Source organism: Simochromis diagramma, unplaced genomic scaffold (genome assembly GCF_900408965.1).
Source record: "Simochromis diagramma unplaced genomic scaffold, fSimDia1.1 OVJJ01000361.1, whole genome shotgun sequence".
Classification (NCBI taxonomy): domain Eukaryota; kingdom Metazoa; phylum Chordata; class Actinopteri; order Cichliformes; family Cichlidae; genus Simochromis; species Simochromis diagramma.
The window spans coordinates 129,597-146,899 of NW_024386860.1; the positions used below are offsets into that span (position 1 = coordinate 129,597).

The 17,303-nt window shown below is 40.2% G+C and overlaps 2 protein-coding genes across 10 annotated transcripts in view; both read right to left on the reverse strand.

Moving 5' to 3' along the window:
* LOC120732093 overlaps window positions 1-9,793 on the reverse strand; it is a 37,882-nt gene extending 28,089 nt beyond the window's left edge. For 2 of the 6 annotated variants that reach the window (XM_040029434.1, XM_040029435.1), the window contains exons 1-4: window positions 8,712-9,566; window positions 8,207-8,590; window positions 7,834-8,121; window positions 7,461-7,760 (exon numbers count right to left, since the gene is read on the reverse strand). In XM_040029434.1, the coding sequence (XP_039885368.1) occupies window positions 7,461-7,760; window positions 7,834-8,121; window positions 8,207-8,590; window positions 8,712-8,754 (1,015 nt within the window). In that variant the 5' untranslated portion in view covers window positions 8,755-9,566. Of the gene's footprint in view, window positions 1-7,460; window positions 7,761-7,833; window positions 8,122-8,206; window positions 8,591-8,711; window positions 9,570-9,694 lie in introns of those variants that run through there. The other 4 variants (XM_040029432.1, XM_040029433.1, XM_040029436.1 and 1 more) reach the window with 4 other exon arrangements.
* A 1,310-nt stretch (window positions 9,794-11,103) lies between these two features.
* On the reverse strand, window positions 11,104-16,976 carry LOC120732096 (myelin-associated glycoprotein). 4 transcript variants are annotated; one of them, XM_040029438.1, is made up of 14 exons: window positions 16,852-16,976; window positions 15,899-16,005; window positions 14,654-14,705; window positions 14,164-14,559; window positions 13,775-14,068; window positions 13,533-13,632; window positions 13,306-13,341; window positions 13,193-13,225; window positions 12,057-12,095; window positions 11,800-11,823; window positions 11,575-11,610; window positions 11,428-11,499; window positions 11,280-11,307; window positions 11,104-11,188 (listed from the first exon to the last, which is right to left on the reverse strand). In XM_040029438.1, exons 2-14 carry the CDS (start codon window positions 15,935-15,937, stop codon window positions 11,126-11,128), a joined length of 1,212 nt encoding a protein of 403 aa, XP_039885372.1. In that variant the 5' UTR covers window positions 15,938-16,005; window positions 16,852-16,976; the 3' UTR covers window positions 11,104-11,125. The 4 variants fall into 4 exon arrangements, with proteins under 4 accessions (XP_039885372.1, XP_039885371.1, XP_039885373.1 ...); XM_040029437.1 differs by lacking the exon at window positions 16,852-16,976 and having other exon boundaries at window positions 15,899-16,464; XM_040029439.1 differs by lacking the exon at window positions 16,852-16,976 and having other exon boundaries at window positions 14,654-14,730; window positions 15,899-16,462.
* Window positions 16,977-17,303: the final 327 nt, after the last annotated feature.

A 17,303-nucleotide genomic window follows, 5' to 3' on the forward strand; every position in this document is an offset into this window, starting at 1 on the left:
GGCACATTGTATACACTGCCTTATTTGCTTCTGCTGACATTGCCAGGACTTGCACATTACTCCCTCTAACCCTGAAAATCTTACAATTCAGTCTCTGCATCAGGTCTAGTATCATAATAGATCCAAGTCCTCTGTCAGTCATTGTATTTCTGTAATATGTCTTGATGCATGCTCAATCATCCAGGTAAGTAAATCCCCTAAAGTTGATTCTGTTTACCTGGACATAGCATCTTTAGTGGGAGAAACGTTTTGTCACTCATCCAAGTGACTTCTTCAGTCTCAGATGACTGCAGGTTTCCCCAATCTTATAAACATAACATTTGCATAATGACTGAAACTAGCACCACTGCATGAACAATCTGCTGGGAGGTCAGTTCCTTGATCATTAATATGTAAATTCCCCTGACCATTGATCCACAACCACTGATCAAAGCTCATTGGTCAAAGACCATTAATCAATGACCATGAGCAGTGTTGGGGAGTAACGGAATACATGTACCGGCGTTATATATTTAACCCTTTAAGACCAGAAAAGCATAAAGTCAAACATGACTTTTAAAAGGCCTGCAAGTAAAAAACTACATTTCCCGCAAAAATCATCACTTCCGGTTTCGGGCAGGTAATGGCGGACATGCGATAGTTCGCGTTGATGTCTATTTCAATGTAGGAAGTGTTACGAACAGCTGATCGGATCGGCAAAGCGTGTTTCTGGAATATCATGTTTTTGTTGCAGCAAGTGCTTTTTATGCAATTTTTGCAAAGCTATGTGGAAAGAAACTGTGACCTAGGACAAGCTGAGGGCATAAGATGTAAGTACAACTCCTCCGGTTTCCTATGCAAAAAAAAATTATTGCGCTAGCTTACGTGGTTCCGGTTCTACAGGGATTTAAAAATAGTTACGCAAAACAGAGCGTGCCCGCTCCACTTTAAAGGGTTAAAATACAAAATATGAGTAACTGTATTCCGTTACAGTTACCGTTTACAAAGGTGGTAATCAGAATACAGTTACTTTGTTGAAATAAATGGATTACACGGAGGTCTTTTCCTGTTTCATATATTAGCCTGCACCCTCTCTATTTTTGGTAATTCCACACCAGAGGAAACCAAAACAAAGCAAGCATTTAGAGGCTCTAATGCCTGTGTCTCAATCTCGTGGCCCATGTCATCTCTACTTGCGGCCCGCATAATGACGTGAAGTAATATACATATAACACCCAGCACGCCCCTGCGGGCGGTTTATCCTTCAAGCTCGGGTCCTCTACCAGAGGCCTGGGAGCTTGAGGGTCCTGCGCAGTATCTTAGCTGTTCCCAGGACTGCGCTCTTCTGGACAGAGATTTCCGATGTTGTTCCCGGGATCTGCTGGAGCCACTCGCCTAGCTTGGGAGTCACCGCACCTAGTGCTCGATACCACGGGGACCACCGTTACCTTCACCCTCCACATCCTCTCGAGCTCTTCTCTGAGCCCTTGGTATTTCTCCAGCTTCTCGTGTTCCTTCTTCCTGATATTGCTGTCATTCAGGAACCGCTACATCGATCACTACGGCCGTCTTCTTCTGTTTGTCTACCACCACTATGTCCGGTTGGTTAGCCACCACCATTTTGTCCGTCTGTATCTGGAAGTCCCACAGGATCTTAGCTCGGTCATTCTCCACCACCCTTGGGGGCATCTCCCATTTTGACCTCGGGACTTCCAGGTTATACTCTGCACAGATGTTCCTGTACACTATGCCGGCCACTTGGTTATGGCGTTCCATGTATGCCTTGCCTGCTAGCATCTTGCACCCTGCTGTTATGTGCTGGATTGTCTCTGGGGCATCTTTACACAGCCTGCACCTGGGGTCTTGCCTGGTGTGATAGACCCCAGCCTCTATGGATCTTGTGCTCAGAGCTTGTTCTTGTGCTGCCATGATTAGTGCCTCTGTGCTGTCTTTCAGTCCAGCTTTGTCCAACCACTGGTAGGATTTCTGGATATCAGCCACCTCCTCTATCTGCCGGTGGTACATACCGTGCAGGGGCCTGTCCTTCCATGATGGTTCCTCGTCTCCCTCCTCTTTCTTGGGTTTCTGCTGCCTGAGGTATTCACTGAGCACTCGGTCAGTTGGGGCCATCTTCCCAATGTATTCTTGGATGTTCGTTGTCTCATCCTGGACTGTGGTGCTGACACTCACCAGTCCCCGGCCCCCTTCCTTCCGCTTAGCGTACAGCCTCAGGGTGCTGGACTTGGGATGAAACCCTCCATGCATGGTAAGGAGCTTTCTTGTCTTTATGTCAGTGGCTTCTATCTCCTCCTTTGGCCAGCCTATTACCCCAGCAGGGTACCTGATCACGGGCAGGGCGTACGTGTTGATGGCCCGGATCTTGTTCTTACCATTCAGCTGACTCCTCAGGACTTGCCTGACCCTCTGCAGGTACTTGGTGGTTGCAGCTTTTCTAGCGGCCTCTTCATGGTTCCCATTCGCCTGTGGGATCCCCAGGTACTTGTAACTGTCCTCTATGTCTGCAATGTTGCCTTCTGGTAGTTCAATCCCCTCAGTTCTGACTACCTTCCCTCTCTTTGTTACCATCCGACTACACTTCTCCAGTCCGAACGACATTCAAATGTCATTGCTGTATAGCCTGGTAGTGTGGATCAGTGAATCGATGTCTCGTTCACTCTTGGCATACAGCTTGATGTCATCCTTGTACAGGAGGTGGCTGACAACTATTCCGTTCCGTAGTCCGTATCCGTAGCCAGCCTTGTTAATGATCTCACTGAGGGGGTTCAGGCCTATGCAGAACATCAGTGGGGACAGAGCATCTCCTTGGTAGATCCCGCACTTGATGGTGACTTGTGCTATGGGCTTGGAGTTGGCCTCTAGTGTTGTGCGCCACATCCCCATTGAGTTCCTGATGAAGGCTCTTAGGGTCCCATTGATCCTGTACAATTCTAGGCATTCCAGTATCCAGCTGTGGGGCATTGAGTCATAGGCCTTCTTGTAATCAATCCAGGCAGTGCACAGGTTGGTCAGTCTGGTCTTGCAGTCTCGGCTGACTGTTCTGTCTACCAGTAGCTGGTGTTTTGCGCCTCTGGTATTCTTGCCAATTCCTTTCTGTGTCCTGCTCATGTATTGACCCATGTGCCTGTTCATCTTAGCCGATATGATGCCTGACAGGAGCTTCCATGTAGTACTGAGGCAGGTTATTGGTCGGTAGTTGGAGGGGACCGGTCCCTTCTTGGGGTCCTTGGGGATCAGGACCGTCCGGCCTTCGGTTAGCCATTCCGGGTGTCTCTCGTTAACTAGCAGCTGGTTCATTTGTGCTGCCAGACGCTCGTGGAGTGCAGTCAGCTTCTTTAGCCAGTAGGCGTGAACCATGTCGGGCCCTGGTGCTGTCCAATTCTTCATACTGGAGACCCTTTCTTGGATATCTGCCACTGTGATGGTTACTGTTCGGAGAGGTCGCTGTGGTCTGCCCTCAGATCCACTAGCCACTGAGCATTGCCGTTATGGGTTGTGTCCTTCTCCCATATGCTCTTCCAGTGTTGCTCGGTCTCCAGCCTGGGTGGTGCTGTTCTCTTATTATTATTATTGTTCCCTTGCCACTGAGAGTACACCTTTGCTGGTTCTGTGGAGAACAGCTGGTTTATTCTCCTGCCTTCTATCTCTCTGGTGGCAGTTTCCAAGGCCTCAGGTATGGACAGCTTGCTGTATTTCTTATGCACCTTCTTTGTCGCTACTTTGATCTTGCCCTCTAGCCTCCTTCTCCATGGAGGGTACTGCCCCTTGTGGCTGTTCAACTTGTAGCCAAGCATCTCACTGATCACTGCTGCCATATTGTAGATCAGCTTGTTAGTGTCGGTAATCGTGGTTGTAGGTATTGTCCGTAGTGCTGCATTAACATAATCTAGCAGACCTTCTGAGGGTACTTCACGTAATCTTGGTAACCGGCTATGGGGGATCCAGGTTTCAAGCTTGGCCATGATCCTATCTTTCAGGTCAGTTCCTCTCGCACTCAACGATCCTTCTCCTATCGCACTTGGGGCTATGTACCCAATCTCGGGTGGGGGTGATGATATCTCCCCCCTGACCTGGCGTCCTGACTCCTCCTTTCCGTAGCATTTGTGTTGTACCTCGTCAATCTCTAGCTGTGAGAGCAGTCCCTTCTATCGACTCATTTCGGGAGGAGAACCGGGCATCTATTGCTTCTCTGCATTCAATCCTGAGTGGGTACGGCCAACGAATTACCGACATGGAAGAAGGAACGAATGAGGTTGACAAGAGACTGAGCAGCATGGAGACCTGCCAATCCTCGCTAGTTAAAGAGAAAGAGGCTTTAAGAGAGAAGGTGGCGTACTTGGAAAACTAAACCAGACGGCAGTATATATGCATTGTGGGGATACCAGAGAATACGGAGGGTCCACTACCAACGGAATTCATCGCCAAACTACTCTTTGATGTGCTTGGGGAGAACAACTTCGAGAGGCCGCCATCGGTGGATAGAGCCCACAGAAGTTTGGCTCCTAAACCAGCAAATGGTGACAACAGATCACGTCCGTTCATTGTCAGACTCTACCATTTCCAAACCAGAGAGCTGATCCTACGCCTCGCCAGACAGAAGGGCCCGCTCCTATTCAACGGATCGAGATTCCACATATTTCCTGACTACAGCTCAGAACAGCTCAACAAACGACGTGCAGCCTTCTCAGAGTCCAAAAGGAAGGTCCACACTGCAAAGGTCAAGTTAGGTCTCTTCTACCCAGCCACTCTGCAGTTCACACACAACCGGAAACGCTTGAGGTTTCCCGAAACCTGCAGTGGCGCTGGCCTACATTAATAATAATATCCCTGTTGATGGCAGCTGGATCCACTCTTACTGGCTGATTCAGACTTTGTGAAGTTCATTACAGAACAAATAGATTTTTTTCTACAGGTAAATAGGACGGATGGCATCTCAGCTTCGACCCTCTGGGAGACGCTTAAAGCGTATCTCCGGGGACAATTTATCTCTCATTCTGCATATTGAGGAGTTATCCTTAGAAATCAAGACCCTGGACGGACTCATATATGGCTCTCCGACCCCTGATTTGATTAAGAGGAGAGTGGCCTTACAAACTGAAATTGATCTATTAACTACTACCCAAGCAGAGAAGCTCATTTTGAAATCTCGTGTTATTTCACAACTCATCTTATCAGATGGCTCATCAACTGAGGATCATCAAGCTATTAACAACTATTTTAGAGAGTTTTATGCTAAATTATATTCCTGAGATTCAGCACCAGCTCAAAATAAGTTCATCGCTTTTTTTTCCAATCTCAATATTCCTATAATTGACTCTGACTGGAAAGAACAATTGGAACAAAGTCTGACGCTGGAAGAAATTAAAAATGCAATAACGTCCCTTCAGAGTGGAAAAGCCCCTGGTCCAGACGGGTTTCCAACTGATTTTTATAATCAATTAATTAATCAATTAATTAATTAATCCTTTGTCCCTCTTTGGGGGGAAACTCCCACTGGGTTTAAATCTGGGACTCTCCACCATTTGACCTTAGAACTGAAGAAGCATCTCGGATGAGAGGTGAAACATCTTCAAGCAACTCAAAGAAGTCCAGATGCTTTTCTTTCCAAGCTCCTTAGACTATTCAGAATATTCTACTCTCATTGAGTAACGTAAAAGAATACGTTACAAAATGACAGACCGTGGAGTCCTTGAGGTAGCTCTTCTGTGTGACGAGCCACTGAAGAAGTCACAAAACTTTCCTCCCACTGAAGAGGCTACGTCCAGATGAACAGAGAGGCTCATGAAACCCTTTATTAGTTCTTTCCTCCCTCCCGACTTGGACTCATTGCAGTTTGCATACCGGACAAATAGATCCACTGGAGATGCTGTAGCACAGGTCCTGCACACCACACTGAGCCATCTAGATGAGGGACGTGGGAACTATGTGAGAATGCTGTTTATAGACTACAGCTCAGCGTTCAACACCATAGTGCCCCACATCCTTACGGATAAGCTCCGGGATCTGGGATTCAGCACATCCTTGTGCAGGTGGATTCACAGCTTTTTGACTGCGAGACCACAGTCGGTGAGAATAGGGGATGTGTACTCTCATACCCTTTCACTGAACATAGGGGCCCCCCAGGGATGTGTGCTTAGCCCTCTTCTTTATTCCCTCTACACTGCGGACTGCACGGCCAGATACCCCACTAACTCCATTGTGAAGTTCGCTGACGACACAGTGGTGGTAGGACTCATCTCCGGGAATGACGAGAGGGCCTACCGAAGCGAGGTGGACGGATTAGCAAAGTGGTGTGTGGCAAACCACCTCTCCATGAATATCAGCAAAACAAAGGAGATGGTGATTGATTTTAGGAGACAGAGAGGCGAGAAAACTCACACCCCAATTCAGATCAATGGAAACCCTGTGGAGAAAGTCTCTAATTTTAAATACCTCGGTGTTTATATCAACGAGGACCTTAATTGGAACACACATACGGACTTCCTCATCAGCAAAGGCAGACAGCGCCTCTATCATCTGAGGCGTTTAAAGAGGTTTAAGATCTCCAAGAACATCCAGAGGAGATTCTACACCGGGGTCATTGAGAGCATCCTGTGTAATAACATCACGGTGTGGTACGGGAACTGCACAGTACAGCAACAGAAAGCCCTGCAGAGGGTCGTGCGCACAGCTGAACGCACCATGGGAACATCTTTACCAACACTGCAGGACATCTACGCTGAAAGGTGCAGATCCCGGGCCATCAGGATCACTAACGACTCCAGCCATCCCGCTTACAAACTGTTCAGGCCACTGAGGTCAGGGAAACGCCTCTGTAGCCTGAAAACAAGAACTGAAAGGTTCAGGAGGAGTTTTTACCCACAAACAGTGAGACTCCTCAATCAAAACACAAATCGGACAACATGATGGACAATTCCATACACAGTATATAATTTTCTTTTGAGTTTTATCCTTATTTTTATTTGTATTTTATCATTTACATCTGTATTTATGTAAATACGTACACTATAGCTCTTAACTATTACAGCGTAATATTTTGCACGGTAAGATGCACAGTCGGGGGGGGGAGTACTTTTTAGCCGGAAAAAACATTTCACTGTGTGTTGTACTAGTTATAACTACATGTGACAAATAAATAAAGAATTGAGAATTGAGAGAATCAACTTTTGGGGGTTTCTGAGATATGCATTCGAGTATTCATGAATGGTTAAAAAATGCTTAATTGCTGATAATGACTGCACGCACCACTGGAAAACTTGGTCATCTGCCTATTATTATTGTCATTATTATGAAATACATTTCAAAAGCATATGTAAACTATAATTAGGTAATATCACTTTATTGCAGATGTAGTTTGTGAGAGAAAACAAATGCAGGACAATCCTATAAATGCTGTAAGAGTTTTGGGTGTATGGTTAGCTGTTACATTTAATAAATTTAATTTAATAAATATTTGTACTTACTCTTTACCCGCAGAGTGATGGTTGCTCGTCGTGTCTGACCTCCAGCGAAACGTGCATAACATATCAGCGATCTTCCATTGTCATTAGCTGATGCAGTAAATGTCAGTGTGGAGACAGTCCTCCACTGAGCCCCCCCTGATAACTTGCTAGTATCAGAGGAGGCTGGCATATTACCATAATTCCATGTCAGAGTTGGAATATTTCGATAGCATGTGTATGAAACAGTGCAAGTTACTGTACTTTGATCTCTCTCCAGAAATTCATATGATGCAGAGCTGACAGTCAGCCCTGAAATGGAGCCTGGGATACAATTAAAAATGGTTAAATATCAAAGATGGTGTAGGATAAAATGCAATTTACTTTCACCACTTACAATATGAGGTTAAGGTTTTAGATGCTGATGCAGAGCGACCACCACGGTGTTCCACATAGCACTCCACAATTTGATATTCTTTCTCTATGAACAGAGTGGTTGTCACCATAGTTTTGGATCTTCCATTAGATAGACGGCTATGAGTTAGACGTTCGTTTCGCAGGGGGATGTTGAGCCTCAGACTTGGGGGATAAGTGGGACAAGTGTGGTAAACACTGCATTGCACTGTTACAGACTGCCCAACCACCGTGTTTCCAAAGATCTCGATAACCGGTGGATCTGCTGTGCCTTAAATCATAAAATGTGAAGATTTACATAATCATATAACAACATAGTGATCAATTTATAGTGAAATCTTAAATTATTTACCTACCCACTACTTCAACAGTTACAGTTGTGTCATAGAAAGGGTAGGTTCTCCATCCAACATTTTCAGGATCCACCCAGGGATAAAGCTTCTGACTGTGATCAGCCAAGGTCACTGGGTCAATCAACAGACTACATGTCCGATGGTGTGAAGAAGTATATACACGTGTTCTTCCTTTAAATATGTCCAACACATCATTCCAGTTCCAGTTGTCATATACTATTGGATATCCTCTGCTCACATACTGATACCACACTACACGATCTGGTCTTCTAGGTGGATACTGATAGTAATCATAACTGCAAGGGATAACAAGACAGGAACCCAACAATCCTTTGATATTTCTTGGCATTTTTACCTGCCAAGCACTGGAGCTGCACAAAATATATCCTGCAAGAGAATCATGACGCAATGAGAGAAACTGAAATATAAAACACACAAAAACACACGAGTATATGTATATATATATATATATATATATATATATATATATATATTGAAATGACCATACCTAGGCTATAGATGCACAGGAAAAATGGTCCAGACCCAGACATCTTATTAATGGTATAGCATTCCTGAAACAAATATATGAAATTAAAACTTACTAAAACCTTGACATTTTATGATGTTTTTATTACAATATGATGACATCAGTCAGTTACGTTGTCTTTGTGAAGTCATAGGGTATCATATTGAAAAAATAAAATGTGTGTTGTGCTACTCTCTCCACATTCTGTCATGTGATATATTACTTGATGTGGTTTCTTGAAAAAAAAAACTTTCAAGGTCAACTTTGACCTTGGGCACTAACAATGAAGATCAAGATCAAATGCTTAGCCAATACACGTACTCATGACCCCTTAGGCTTAGTATTTCTTGTTATATTTGAAGACAATCCATAAGATATTACATGTATTATAAAGTCTTTACTAGTTTTTACGTTTGGTGTTACCTTGATCTTGACCATCACTTGATTTTCACCAAAATTAAGTATAATATAATATTAAGGGATTGATCTCTATTATATTATGGTCCCATCCCTACTACTGTATGCATCGGGGTACAGTGGTGTCTTCGAGTAATATATAAACGGTACTGTTACAGAGGTTTTCCAGACTGTAGTAGGTACAGCATTGTTTTCTAGGGTCACTTAAATAAAAAAGAGTTTTAATAGGTTTTAAGAGGGTAATACTTGGAAAGCGTTATGGATATAGTCAGCACCCAACCCACTTTCTTACTGACTGAAAGACTATTAAACCAGAACAGGTTTTCACGCCAGAAAAAAGGTAATTATTATATATATAAACAATCCTACGGGAAAAAACTTTTCTTTAAATAACATTAATCCCCCCCGCCCCCCCATTTGTAAAATGGAGAAGTGGAGAATGCTACATTTTAAAACTACAATTCTTTTTCTGAACAAATTTTGTCTAATAAAAAAACATCTGTTGATATTACTTCAGCAAAAAGAAAAAAAAATAGTGATTTACTTACCAACACAGATGAATAGTCATGAAGATACAAGTAACACTAAAAATGCAGCTTTTTAAGCACCCAGTGTGGGCGGAGGTTATGATTTTCCACCCACAAGTGGGGAAAAGCTCTAAAACCTAATGGTGTGTGACAGGTTGAATAAACTATTAAAGTTGTAGTTATTTTCTTAACAAAACAACAGAATTTAAAAAGCGTTTAATTTTAATTTAAAAAAGCATAACTGAATAATTACAGTTACTATCACTTTGTTCTCTTTCTCACTGACCTTCTTGTGATAAAAGGTTTTTAAAATCAATTGTGCAAATGTGCAGTTAGAAAAACATTAAGTCTTTTAATTTTCTTGCTCATAAATACATATGACCAGAACCCAAAATGTCCCTTTGTGTGATAAGTGTGATTTATGCGATAAGTGTAACTTATAAGTAATTTATAAGTTACACTTTTAAACTCTTCAGGGTGATAAGTATGACTTGTCTTTGTGAAACTTGTCAGTCCAACTTCTCGAGTAACTTGAGGAACTTCTCATAATTGTTGGAGGAAGTGGCTAATTTTATGCTTGCACTGAAGGAACTGAGAGAGATCATAAATTTTTAGAAGTCAGTTTTGTTTTCTCTGTGCAGATGCATGGTGGTGCTGGTGTTTGTGGTTGTGGTGGGGTGGGGTGTGGTGGGGTGGGGGTGGGTGAACCTTACATTTGTTAGTTATCTTGTCATAACACTGCCCAGAGTAAGACAAAAAAAAAAATTAAATACTATCCTAACTGTTAGACAAATATAGTACTGGAGCCAGCAGCTGTTTAGTTTAGCTTAACTTAGTTTGGAAATTGTTGGGGGGGGGGGGGGGTAGTTGATACAATCTGCATTTTAATCTCTAAGATTTGATTCTAATTTTAACATTCACTCCTCTCTTAGACTGTTTGATTCATTCTTTGACATTTTCACCAAGGCATTCAGTGTCTCTTGTTTCAGCCAACTGTTGTTTATTAATTTTCTCTATGCTCCCTTCTATGTGCACATTAAAAGAATTATAAAATCTAGGTAATTTAATATGAAATCATGGTGAAATTACATCATATATACAAAAGCAGTGATGATTTGAAAAGGGACTCCCTCAGCCAAACCCTGGGGCCAAACAAAACAGCATTCAAGTCAGTTAAAAAAAAGGTTCATGTTGATTTATTCAGCCAAAACATGAGTAGCATTTTTACAAATATTATTTTGCAGAATTATGGATACAAGCATTTGTTACACCAAACAACATAAATTACAGGATTATAGTAATTAATGGACAGAAGACATCATCACAAGAAACGTGCATGAGAAATCCCAAGGACAAGTGATCATAAAGAGTGCACATAGATTTGTTTTATACTTATTTAAATTTATTAGAACATTAATTGCTGGCTTTTTTTCTTCTTCTTTTGTTTGTTTTTCAGATGTTTCCATAGATGTTGAGGTCTGCGGTATTAATGTAGTCATCACCTTCATCAGGGTCCTGTGAGAGATGAAGTTTGTTAGTGTCACAGATAGTAATAGCATCAGTGAACTTAATTATGAGGAACATATGGATGGCAAATTAACAATACCTCTTTGTAATTGTAAGATTTGGGCTGGCTAAGAGCCATTAGCAACAGCAGCAATACAAAGGAGACATAGGAAAAATAACATTAGAACAATGCAAATGAACGCCTGCAGTTTACCACATGGTTAATTCAGGGGAAGGAAGATGAGTACCTTTTGGGAGATGGGCAACGAGGTTTTGTGACTTTCTGGTTATCACAGGATTTCGAATTCACATTGTTTGGACTGCACAACAATTAGACAGTCAGAAAAACAAATACAATAGACAAATTCTTCTTTAAGAACTTAGAGCATATTTACCTATGACCAAAATCTACTATGTCCCCTTTAGGCCTTCTGTTGAAAAATACAAATAAATTATATATATATATATATATATATATATATACATACACACACACACATATATATATATATATATATACACACACACACACATATATATATATACATATACACACACACACACCGCTTATAAAAGAAGCTGACAAGGCTGCCACTATAAATGTTTTTTTCACACCCTACCTTGAAAATCTGCTCCAAATAGACCTTGTACGCAAAAAAGAGGAAGAGAAACAGGCATATGTTTTAAGAAACATAAATAGAAGTGTAGATTTGATCAAAAATGAGAAAAGGCTTCGGACTTCTGCACAGAAATGCAAATTACAGTGAGGCCAAACATCTGCAGCATTTTACAGAACTGTGGAAGGGGTTGTACAGAACTACACACTAAGAATATCTACTGCATTCAGAGAACTAAAGTTCATTAGAATTACTCTTGCCTTTGATCCGAACGAGATGGTCCTGCTCCAGAACGAATCCTGGAGATTCCACGAATTAAATTATTCGTTAATTCAGTTAACAGTTACAATATCACATGAAAAAGAAATATGGTTAAGTGTTTATCCTCTTGACACCCAGAAGAAAAAATCTTTGATATTTACATTATTTTTAGATAATTTAAATATTGTGGTTGAAAGGAACATGTTATATATTGCTACATATTTTTACATATTTTTTTTCTTCAAAATTATGATTTTTATTTTTATTTTGTCCCCTGTACTAGACATAAAGTTCATTCTGCATGCCAAACACTCACCTCAACCTGGGTTGTTAAGTCATGTCACCCATGGCACTAACAATGACCATGGATGGTATGACAGAGGGCTGAGTGAGGCAGAAGAAGAGTCATCCTAGTCATCCAGATGAGGTAGTGGAAGGACAAATAACAGAGCAAAAAGATAAAAGCTCAGATAGTGACATACAGCTTCTAAGGAGGGACAAAATGATGACACCTGATGTCCATTATTGATAAGAAGTATTATTACTCTGAAGTGGTGGGATTTTGTTTCTCAGCTACCACAGAGGTTGCCTCTATGAAGGGAATCAACCATCTGTGGCCTTAGTGGGGGTGTAATGTGTGAATTTGCATTCAGAGGTCTACATTAAACCATGTTTTACTATAGGTGCAATTATATTGTTCCTAAACAAAAGCTAATATGTCTTGCTCTGAGGTTTCACCTTCCTGCTATAATGTTTGGCCTTTCTCTGCCTCATTTCATTAAAGATCCAAGTTTGACTCCCCTTCCACAATTTTGAGTAAAATCCTTTTGACTTTGTTGACTTTGTTTTAGCAACAGAATCATAATATCTGCAAAAATGGTCCTTTACATAGAGGTCTCAGGCTCATGTCCTCCACAGATGACAAAAGTGGATCTTTGGGTCTTAGGAGGATGACTTACTCAGGAATGTGGCATGCGTTTGTTTCTCTTTGTAACGTACTAATGAGCTAAGCAAATGTGATTTTATATGACAAAAATGCAAGACGCATTAAGCCTTTAAAAAAAAACAACACTGGAGGGTAAGGGCAGCTGGTTTTTTTCCTCTGTTTCCTCTCCAACAAATACTATTTTCTCACCTGCGAGACATCCTCGACAGCCGATTCCACATGCTAAAAATTGGGGAAAACTACATTATGATAATGAAAGAATACATTTGAAATAATTTAAAATCACTGTGTTGTTTTTTTACCTGCCATCTCGACTTTGAAGCTCTTCAATGCGTTTCCTTTAACAAAAAAGTTGTTTATTAAGAAGCATGCAAATTAAGATGCTGTACACAAAAAGTTAAATTCCATAATTGTTTTAAATTAAAACTGAAGACATGCCTTATAAAAATAAAATACTTATTTTTCCTCAAGGTGTTTTGCCTATCAGATATTTGCTGTCAGTTAAGATCGGTGACATTGTATTACTCACTTGTATTTTTTAGTCATGAAAATGCAGACGAGTACAAAGGCCACAGTGGTACCAATCCCCACCACAGAGGGAATGATGATGTGATTATAGTTCTCTACACCTGAAAAAAATAGAAGTCGTGTTAGTGCCCTTCTTTTTTGCTGCAACAGTAGAAATGAGACTAAACCTAGTTTTATTTTTAAAGCAGAGTAAAACTTCTATTCAACATTACAAAATTCAACAACTAATTAAAACTATCTCACGTTTTACATGGAGTGTGAAAGTTTCAGGTGATTTCAGCCCTCCATTAAATTCAGCAGTGCAGGTTATCTCGCTGTTGTCATCCTTCTCCTCAGGAATAACTGTCAGGATGGACTGTGTCTCCCAGTTTCCATGTTTAATATCTTTATGATGCACAATGACCTTTGTACTATCCAGATTCCATGTGAGTTTAGGAACATGAGTGGGGCAGGTGTGGATGACTGAACAGGTGACAGTGTAGGGCTCTCCTTGAGTGGCTGTCTTTGGTTTAATCACTGTAGGCTTTGGAGGCTCAGCTGAAGATGAAAAAGGCAGACATAAAGTAAGAGGCAAAATGATTTAACAGAAAACTGGTATAGATGTTTGAAGTCATGGAAAGTTGGTGACATACTGAGCATGTTCAACTCAACGCAGTCTTCAACAAAAGAGAACTTGTCCTTGGTGGGGTCATTATTTTCTGTTCGCACTAGTTCAACCCGGAAACAGAAAGGGCCATTGTCATGATTTCTAACTTCAGTTATTTCTAAGGTGCAGTTGTTCTGGCCCAGGTCTCCCAACAGCTTTGTTCGGCCCTTAAAGCTGTCCTTAATCAGTGTATTATCCTCTTGATAGATGTTGCTTTTTTTGTCATTTTTTTCATGCCAGATTCCTCTGAGTCTGGAGGAGGGCAGGTTTCCTCCAGTATGGGAGAATGAACATGGTACCACAACACAGGATCCAACCAGAGCGTCAATGCTTTTTACAACCGTGGCCTTCCATTCATCACTGGACACGGAGCTACAGATGGCTGAAAGAGAATTTTGAAAATAACAAGGAAATTGTTTAATTATACATATTAAGCGTAAAGAGACTGGAAATAAATAGCTGACCAGTGATGTTACCTGCAAAAAGCAGAAAGAATCCCATCAAAAGTTTCTGCTTGGCCATTCTTCTCTGATGTTGGGATGTTTGATTGACACTAAAGAAATCAAAACACTACATTTTACCATCATAACCAAAATAAACCACAGCTGTGAAAGTGAATGTTCAAACAGCATTAATGCAAATAGAAATTTATACATAATTATTTATACCAATTTTTATCTGACAAATACAAGCCATCACAGTAGAAAAGGGATTTCCCCTCTGTGTAATGTAAATAAAGTATATCTCACAAGTAAATAATGGCATTATTTTAGTAAAAGTATCATATATTGCTTATATGTATGTGTGTAATTTAAACAAATGGGTAAAACGGACAATACCAAAAATACAGCCATGGAACAAAACCTTCAAGCAACACTAGAGGGCGTACCCTTCATTATTTAGAATCCAATGTTAAAATTTTATTTCATTTTTTAAATATATTTCTGAATGGAAGAATAGAATGTCAGTCTTGTGTAGATATGAAAAATAAAAGATATTGTATATCACTCTTTGTGCCAGTTAGCTGTTTTAAGTTTGTGCACATACTCATCCAAGTCAGAGTTTTCTTTTTAATTTTCTATTAAAAACTTTTGCAGGATGGCTGTGGTTTCTTTTGGATCACTATCACAAATGTTAGACATTTTTTTTCTGAAGCGTCTTGAGACTGACATGTTCCACTCAGCATTTGGGAATACAACATTTCAATAGTACTGTGAATGCCATGTCTTCGCATAATACCTCAAGCAGTGACTGACAAACGTGTTAGCAAACATAGTGGATATTTCACTTTCTAGCCAAGCAATTTTCTGCTGTTCATTAGGCTTCTTTTTATGTTCATTTTAAATTAGTTTTTCTTTTTTGGTCTTAATAGTGTTAAGGTTAATCAATTTTGATTACACACAATATACACTAATATTTAACTTTCAAAATAATTTTTAACATTTTTGTGACACAGTAGTGTAGTCATATTTATTGTATAATGTTTATACACTCTGCTTTACTGTATATGTTATCACTACAATTACCAACAAATCTTTAAGAAAACCCCCCAAAACAAAAACAAACCCCATAACAGCTAAGGTGCATTATTTTGATTTCAAAGGTATGATAAAACCTATAAAATGAACACAAAAATCTACTGAATCTTTATCAGATCTATGTACTAGTGTCACCACATACAGGTGTATAACATTGTAAAGGATGACTTTTTTTTCACTTACCTGATAAAGCTGCTGCCTGGCTGATCTGAGACGCAACATTCACTCAGTACTCTTTCTTGAGAATAATGTGAGCTAATCTGGTCTGATGATGATTAGCACTGGATTCCCTGTCAAATGGAAAAAAGGGGAAAAGAAAAGAAGAAGAAACCAAACGACCAGAATAGAAAACAAAGTCAGTTTATTTCTCTATGTAGAAAAAAAACCCTGAAAGCAGATATCGAGGTGGTAGCAACTGATTTGTCTGTGCAGATTGCTGGGAGGGGTCTCTGTTGTTCTGTGTCTTCCATATTTGGGTGCATTTTGTTTTACTATTAGATACTCTGACCTAGATACCCACTCTGACCTCTGGGGGCAACACAAAAAACTGCAGGCTAATTGAAACACGGTCAAAATGCACTCATACAGTCACTATAGAAAATAACCAATTCAGACAGAGTTCAGAAAGGGTGCCTAACAGGTGTATTCAATAAAGATTTAAAGTTGTCCAGTCAGAGAAAATGTGCCCAAACAAAGGTCCAGAATATTCTACTGTTTCACATGAATTGTGATTCAATGCAGTATATTTTGAGGTAGTAATGGTGTTAGTGATAGTAGTAATCGTGGAATCCATGTCTTTATTTATTCAACATCTGGCTGCCAAGTCAAAGAAAGAAACTACAATTCAATAACAATTTAAATAACATTTATCATTTAATTTATATGAACTGGAGGGTTCTTTGATAAAATGATGATAATAATAATAATAATAATAATAATAATAAAAATAATAATAATAATAATAATGTACCTTTTGCATTCAAAAGTAAAATATAGAACTTTTGAGAAAGTTGTCTTCAAATAAATCACTTAATAAACAAAACATAAGGAAAAGTTGTAGTTTCAGTTTCCCTCTTTACTTCTTTTTCCTCAACTAAACTTCAAATGTGACAATCTCACAAAAATATATCACTTACTACTTCAGAATTCCTTGTCTCGTCTCCTCGATGGCACTTCGACTCTGAAGGAATGACTTGATTCGCTGGGTAGTGTCATGTGTGATAAGTACAAAACGTGACTGTTCTGTGGCTTTAATGAGGATGTGTGTTTGCATTGACTACCGTAAAGACAGCAAAGCTGTGCAGAATGAAATAACCTTACCGTAATAATAAAAACAGATGTGCAGAGTAAAACTGGATCAAAATCTCATAATAAGTCAGTTTATGGATCTGCCTGTTGGTGACTTAAGGCTTAGAATTTCTCACAGTTTTTTCTCCATTTGTGCATTATGTTGTTTAGAAGGCGATGATCACAAATCCCAAGGGCTTGGCAACTGATTGTCAAACATCAGCAACACTCACTCTTGTTGTAAAGAACAAAAACATTGATGCCATTGTCTCTCTACTTCTGTTAATATCCTTGTGAAAAG